General features: G+C 45.7%; 1 protein-coding gene across 3 annotated transcripts in view; it reads left to right on the forward strand.

Moving 5' to 3' along the window:
- The first annotated feature begins 5,115 nt into the window (after positions 1–5,115).
- Positions 5,116–8,003, forward strand: part of LOC133131393 (uncharacterized) — a 5,795-nt gene continuing 2,907 nt past the window's right edge. The window contains exons 1-3 of one of the 3 annotated variants that reach the window (XM_061246737.1): positions 5,116–5,202; positions 7,485–7,534; positions 7,827–8,003. The exon at positions 7,827–8,003 is cut by the window's right edge and continues 81 nt beyond it. In XM_061246737.1, coding sequence (XP_061102721.1) covers positions 7,492–7,534; positions 7,827–8,003 — 220 coding nt within the window. In that variant the 5' untranslated portion in view covers positions 5,116–5,202; positions 7,485–7,491. The other 2 variants (XM_061246738.1, XM_061246736.1) reach the window with 2 other exon arrangements.

Consider the following 8,003-nt stretch of genomic DNA (forward strand, 5'->3'; position numbering starts at 1 on the left):
TAAAAGCTAACTAAATTCAGTTTTGTATTCATGTTTTTGTCAGCCGGCGGGCCATGATAGCTGGGTCCCACTGTACAGTACTTATATTTTCTACCGGCTTATTTCTTCTCCTGGCCAGGGAGCGTATACCTAGCCTCCCGGACTTTTAGAAGACTCGAGATGTCAAAAATAAAATAAAATAAAAATGACAGTGATTTGATGTTTGTTGCGTGTTTCTGTTACATTGTGCTTCCTTTCAGGCGGTTTTCTTAGATCATTGCTATTACGCCGTAGTCTGCAACAGCCAGAATCATCGCGTCGCGAGGTTGAGAATGGGGGCGTCAGTTAGATGTTTCTGGCATGTAAACAAAAGACAAAGGGCCGCATCAAGACATAAAACTCTGCTTAGTCTGCCTTTTATTCAACCTGTGTACATTACATTACATCTCCCGTGTTTGCGAATACATTGGCTTGCGTTCATTTCAGTATGAACTGATTCGTTAAATTAGTTAATGATGCACATTACATTTGCATTACATTAATGGCATTTGGCAGACGCTCTTATCCAGGGCGACGTACAACAAACTGCAAAGTGCATACCCATAACCACAGATAAGTGCGCTGAAAGACCCTAGAGGGAAGTACAATTTCAACTGCTACCTGCGCAACAAGGATAAGGACCGGGGCCCATTTGATCATATATTTATATTTTTAAATCGTAATACCGCAACACGCAAATGTAAGAACAAACCGCTTACCTAGCCAAACTAAACATCCTGACACACAAGTAAATATCACAGAAAGACAACAGTTAAGGTTCACAGGGAGGTAGGGAGGGACAGGTGCTGCTTGAAGAGGTGCGTCTTCAGTTTGCGCTTGAAGATGGAAAGAGATTCTACTTTTCTGACCTCAACGGGGAGTTCGTTCCACCACTGTGGAGCCAGAACAGACAGTAGTCGTGAGCGTGAGGTGGAGGTTCGGGGGAGGCGCCAAGCGGCCTGTGGAGGCCGAACGAAGAGGTCTGGCAGGGGTGTAGAGTCTTGATTTTTTGGAGGTAAGCTGGGGCAGACCCCTTAACTGCTTGGAAGGCTAAGACCAATGTTTTGAATTTGATGCGAGCCATGACAGGCAGCCAGTGGAGGGAAGTAAGCAGGGGGGTGACGTGGGAGTATTTGGGAAGGTTGAAGACCAGACGAGCTGCTGCATTCTGGATAAGTTGGAGGGGTCTGATGGCGGACGCTGGGAGGCCAGCCAAGAGGGAATTGCAGTAGTCCAGGCGGGACAGAACCATCGCTTGGACCAGGAGCTGGGTCGAGTAGGGGGTGAGAATGGGGCGGATTCTCCGTATGTTGTATAGGAAGGACCTGCATGACCGGGTCACCGCCGCAATGTTCTCAGAGAGGGACAGTCTGCTGTCCATCACCACGCCGAGGTTCCTTGCACAGGGTGATGGCGAGGGAAATGGAGAGATTCAGATGGGGAGAGGTATTAGCAGGGATGAATATCATTTCAGTCTTACCTGGGTTGAGCTTTAGATGGTGGTTGCCCATCCAGCTCTGGATGTCACTCAGGCAGGCAGAGATATGGGCAGAAACCTGTGTATCAGCTGGTGGGAACGAGATGAAGAGTTGGGTATTGTCCGCATAGCAGTGGTTAGACAGACCGACGTGGTTCTTTGCCCAAAAACAGCACCCTGAGGCTGGACAATCATGTTCTGCTTGATGGTCCTACCGAAGTGAACTCGGTAGGAAGCACTTTACACTGTTCTACCGTATAAACTGAGAGGTGCACCAATGGACCTATTTCAGTTAAAGATTACCTTTCCCCAAATATATGTATAATCACACTAACCACAACACCAAATCGTCTGGGAGACAGGGCTGCCTATTCAGTCTATGGGGCTGCTTTCTCTTAAAATACATTTTTCCACTCATTGATTAGCAAACACGCTGGTGTGAGATCACAAGGCAGGATTACCCCTCTGGACACGGCCGTCCACACCCAGGCTGCTGTCGAGGGGAAAAATACAGTGAACCGCACAAATGTATAAACTGCCCTGTATTAGTTATGCCGTTCACAGAGAGCAGTAGGTGGTGTTGGGGGTGGGAACGATTACCACGTTATGCACAGGAAGTTCTATTTTGTCTTAAAAATAGGTGCCAGATCTTTTCCAATGTTGCCAGAAGCAAGCTGCAATTGACAAACTGCTGAGTTTTATTTATTTGTATTGATTGATACGTTTTCTCTTGGGTTTGGTAGCCCTGTTGGGGGTTTTTGTTTTTTTGCCTTCAGCATCCGATTCACAAGGCAGAAACCAGAAATGTCTTTTAGCCTGACTGTGTGTCTTTTAGCCTGACTGTGTGTCTTTTGGCCTGACTGTGTGTCTTTTGGCCTGACTGTGTGTCTTTTGGCCTGACTGTGTGTCTTTTGGCCTGACTGTGTGTCTTTTGGCCTGACTGTGATGTCTTTTGGCCTGACTGTGTGTCTTTTAGCCTGACTGTATGTCTTTTAGCCTGACTGTGTCTTTTAGCCTGACTGTGTGTCTTTTGGCCTGACTGTGTGTCTTTTGGCCTGACTGTGTGTCTTTTAGCCTGACTGTGTGTCTTTTAGCCTGACTGTGTGTCTTTTGGCCTGACTGTGATGTCTTGTACAGTAAATTCTGCAGATCTGAATGTGACCCATGGATGTGGAATATCCAGCTAACGTTCTGATATAAAATGTATTTTCAGAAACAAAAAAGAAACACAAATCAAAGCTACCCCTTTCTGGTAGGATGTGGACTTGCTCAACAGTTTGTACCAAAACAAAATCTGTTAACCATCGGAAGTCTGGGAAGTTGTGGAAAGCGGGCTTCCTAAACAGCAGTATAGCTGTGGATTGGGTTCTTCCACATGCCTCTGTTCATTTACTGTCAGATGCACAAACCTGATGGCAGTATATAAAATAATAATAAAAAAGCTAAAAAAAAAAGAAAAATATATAAGACTATCATTTAAATAAGAATTATGTGTTTTGTTTAATAAATGCTGATGTCTGAGTGTTTTTAGAATCTAGTTTCTATTTGTTCTTATTTCTGTTTTCTGGTTTCTGTTGCTCATGAATCGTTTGTTAATGGCGTGGTGCTGTGAAACTGCTGGGGAAAGACGACACTAAATTGGAAGTGGGGGGGTGGGGGGAGACATGGCAGGTTGACATGTCTTCCTGTCAGTCTACGACATGGTAAACCACCAGCGAAAGATTAAATGAACTGAAAAGAGAAAAGGAGAGGGAGGAGGAGCGAGGAAGGGGTGAGTAAGCCTGACGGAGAGGTGGAGGGGGAGAGAAGCTGAAAAAATAATATCCAAACACCTCACTGTGCGAACGCTGAGAGTGTTAATACAGTACATTAACACTGCACTGAGAGAGAGGGTTAATACAGTACAGTACATTAACACTGCACTGAGAGAGAGGGTTAATACAGTACAGTACATTAACACTGCACTGAGAGAGAGGGTTAATACAGTACAGTACATTAACACTGCACTGAGAGAGAGGGTTAATACAGTACATTAACACTGCACTGAGAGGGTTAATCCAGTACATTAACACTGCACTGAGAGAGAGGGTTAATACAGTACAGTACATTAACACTGCGCTGAGAGGGTTAATACAGTACATTAACACTGCACTGAGAGGGTTAATCCAGTACATTAACACTGCACTGAGAGAGAGGGTTAATACAGTACAGTACATTAACACTGCGCTGAGAGGGTTAATACAGTACATTAACACTGCACTGAGAGGGTTAATCCAGTACATTAACACTGCACTGAGAGAGAGGGTTAATACAGTACATTAACACTGCACTGAGAGAGAGGGTTAATACAGTACAGTACATTAACACTGCGCTGAGAGGGTTAATACAGTACATTAACACTGCACTGAGAGGGTTAATCCAGTACATTAACACTGCACTGAGAGAGAGGGTTAATACAGTACAGTACATTAACACTGCGCTGAGAGGGTTAATACAGTACATTAACACTGCACTGAGAGGGTTAATCCAGTACATTAACACTGCACTGAGAGAGAGGGTTAATACAGTACATTAACACTGCACTGAGAGAGAGGGTTATTACAGTACATTAACACTGCACTGAGAGAGAGGGTTAATACAGTACAGTACATTAACACTGCACTGAGAGAGAGGGTTAATACAGTACATTAACACTGCACTGAGAGGGTTAATCCAGTACATTAACACTGCACTGAGAGAGAGGGTTAATACAGTACAGTACATTAACACTGCGCTGAGAGGGTTAATACAGTACATTAACACTGCACTGAGAGGGTTAATCCAGTACATTAACACTGCACTGAGAGAGAGGGTTAATACAGTACAGTACATTAACACTGCGCTGAGAGGGTTAATACAGTACATTAACACTGCACTGAGAGGGTTAATCCAGTACATTAACACTGCACTGAGAGAGAGGGTTAATACAGTACAGTACATTAACACTGCACTGAGAGGGTTAATACAGTACATTAACACTGCACTGAGAGGGTTAATCCAGTACATTAACACTGCACTGAGAGAGAGGGTTAATACAGTACATTAACACTGCACTGAGAGAGAGGGTTAATACAGTACATTAACACTGCACTGAGAGAGAGGGTTAATACAGTACATTAACACTGCACTGAGAGAGAGGGTTAATACAGTACATTAACACTGCACTGAGAGAGAGGGTTAATACAGTACATTAACACTGCACTGAGAGAGAGGGTTAATACAGTACATTAACACTGCACTGAGAGAGAGGGTTAATACAGTACATTAACACTGCACTGAGAGAGAGGGTTAATACAGTACATTAACACTGCACTGAGAGGGTTAATCCAGTACATTAACACTGCACTGAGGGGGTTAATCTAGTACAGTACATTAGCACAGCACTGAGAGAAGCTGATGGCAGTTTTCCTTTATTGTATTTGGCACATTCTCTCACCCACTCTATGTCTATACCTGCTCTCTCCCTCCGTCATTTTTCAAAAGGAAAAAAAAGAAGCGTTTCTCGTTGGCTTTGATGTGAGGAAGTTAAACTCTAATGCAAAGAGCAAGAAGCAAGTGATGCCGAGAAAGAGAGGGAGGTGGGGGAGAGAGATTTACACCCTTTCACACTTCCTTTAGCTGTGTATTTCAAGATCTTTTATCCGTCTGCTCCCTGACGCTTCTTCTCGGTAAGAGAAAACTCCTCTCATGTGCTCCCGTGCTTGACCTCCCTGTGGTGTAGTTATCTGCGTGTTCTCCGCCGTAGAAGCTGTAGGAGCTGTGGACCTGTTCTCAGTGACGGACTGCTTGTTGCTTTGAACGGCCGGTACGTAACCAGGCGAGAGTCCCAGCAGAGTTGCGGCAGGCTCCCTCTCTGCGCTCGCACACGGCCACGGCCGCAGTAGCTAAACGGCTCACGGCACAGCGCTGCCGTTTCTCAGTGTCGGGCTTGCGCTCCTCGACTAGGCCGACGGGACTGCGCTCCCCGTACGGGACACGCAGGGAACAATTCGGCGGTTTTTGAGAAGGTTTGACCGTCGATGGTGTTGTACGTTCTCTTTAACGCTTCTTTGTTCGGGTCATTGGCGGAGGAGTTCTTAAAAAACGAATTCTAATCACGCTCGCTCATGCCATAATTATGACTGTTGTACCTTTAGATTGTTGATTATTGTCTATTGATTCAAATATAACAGGCGTTAAGAAATTGAGTCGGCCAAGCCAGCTGCTTGATGGCCATTACTTGCATGCCTGATGCTCAGATTGGAGTATTTTTGGGGAGCAGAATGATAAACTCTTGTGTGTGATTGGGTATCTCTGTGTGTTTTAAAAACATACATAATATTGCCTGCTACGGCATTCTCTTTTGCTGCTGGGTCAGTTTTTTAGACTGAAATGTCTTTACTGTCTGAGTTCATATTTTAAAGTGCAGGCCGTAAATATTTAGACGGTGGTACGATTTATCTTCTTTTGGTTCTGCACTCACATTGGATTTGAAATGAAACCATTAATTAGAGATTTCCACCTTTAGTTTGAGGGTATTTAGATCCACATCAGGTGATCAGGTGGGGCGGCCTGTAGCGTAGTGGTTAAGGTAAATGACTGGGACACGCAAGGTCGGCGGTTCGATCCCTGGTCAAGCCACAAAAAGATCCGCACAGCCGTTGGGCCCATGAGCAAGGCCCTTAACCCTGCATTGCGCCAGGGGAGGATTGTCTCCTGCTTAGTCTAATCAACTGTACGTCGCTCTGGATAAGAGCGTCTGCCAAATGCCAATAATGTAATGTAATGATAGAGGTAGGAATTACATCCAATTTAATACATAGTCTGCTTCTCGGCCATTTGTGATTGGTCTGGTGTATTCAGTCGCTTCCAGTGTTCCATTGTCTGTAACCAGCACTAAAATGCTCCGGTTTTCCGTTTGGACATCTGTCCAGTCCTGTGTCGTGTAAGCTCTCCGCCTCTCCTCTTAGGGGTCTCCTACCCCTGCTCCAGTCGCTTCAAATCTTATCGATTAAAACCGAGGGCTGGAGTCTCCGCACCGGCCTGTCTTATCACCGCCTGCCCTGCGTCTGATTGGGGATGTGTCCCTTGTGTTCCCCTCCTGCTTTCAGTCCCCTGGCTGAGCTCACAGCTGACCTGGATGGTTTCTTTGAGTCCTGGATGGTGTTTGTTTGAGTCCTGGATGGTGATTGTTCGAGTCCTGGATGGTGTTTGTTCGAGTCCTGGATGGTGTTTGTTCGAGTCCTGGATGGTGTTTGTTTGAGTCCTGGATGGTGTTTGTTCGAGTCCTGGATGGTGTTTGTTTGAGTCCTGGATGGTGTTTGTTTGAGTCCTGGATGGTGTTTGTTCGAGTCCTGGATGGTGTTTGTTTGAGTCCTGGATGGTGTTTGTTTGAGTCCTGGATGGTGTTTGTTCGAGTCCTGGATGGTGTTTGTTTGAGTCCTGGATGGTGTTTGTTCGAGTCCTGGATGGTGTTTGTTCGAGTCCTGGATGGTGTTTGTTTGAGTCCTGGTGGTCAGACTGGGTGCCTGTGGACTACGCTGACTTCATTCTCCTCCAGCGACATGGGCCACGTGTGACTGCTGGTGCATCTGCAGTATGGAGGATCCAGAGGAGGATCCAGAGGAGGATCCAGAATCAGGCGTCATGTGAATGAGGGTGGCCGGGTTGGGAAAATAGGGAAAAATCTGGGAATAAAATATACAGAACATTAAAAATATATAAAGGTTACCTAGGACAGAGGATCCAGGTGAGATGAGTTGCTTTAACTGATCAAATGAGTTTTGAGCAACAAGGAAAACCCTGTGGCTCTCCAGGACCAGGGCTGGGGACCCCGGTGGATTCTGTGGCTCTCCGGGGTTGGGGACCCCTGTTTCACTTTACCGGCTTTGAAGCTTTGTTCCTCAGAGAGTTCTCGGTGTTAAACATTAATTTGCGTGTTTTGGTGATTGAGTCCCTTCGCCTCTCTCAGTTACGGCATGTTGGCTCGACTTCTCCTGCGTCCCCTTCTGCTGGCTGCAGGTAAGTTATGAATTAAGTAATGAAGTGAATAATTTATATTAATTTCATTTATATGGCCACATTTAAGGCTGTTTTAGTTTGTCTAACCCTGGGTTTGTGAACTGTAGCAGAAATAAAGTTGCCATTCATTATTATGCCATTCGTTATTTCCATTTGATAATAATTGATTGCTTTAGGGCTATGAAGCTTGTTGAGGGAAATATATACAATAAATAAATACGCATATAAAATACACTTTTATTTGCTTCCTATGAACCTCACCAACACTGTGCATCCTGTGCTTGTTCTGCAGTGTCGTCTTCCTACATGACCCCGGACCCGGCCCCACTGCCATCCTCACCCTCTTCTTCCTCTGAACCGCCCTACTCCTCCTCCTCCTCCTCCTCCTCCTCCTCCTCCTCCCCCTCCCCCTCCTCCTCCTCCCCCTCCCCCTCCTCCTCCTCCCCCTCCCCCTCCTCCCCCTCCTCCT

Source organism: Conger conger, chromosome 6 (genome assembly GCF_963514075.1).
Source record: "Conger conger chromosome 6, fConCon1.1, whole genome shotgun sequence".
Classification (NCBI taxonomy): domain Eukaryota; kingdom Metazoa; phylum Chordata; class Actinopteri; order Anguilliformes; family Congridae; genus Conger; species Conger conger.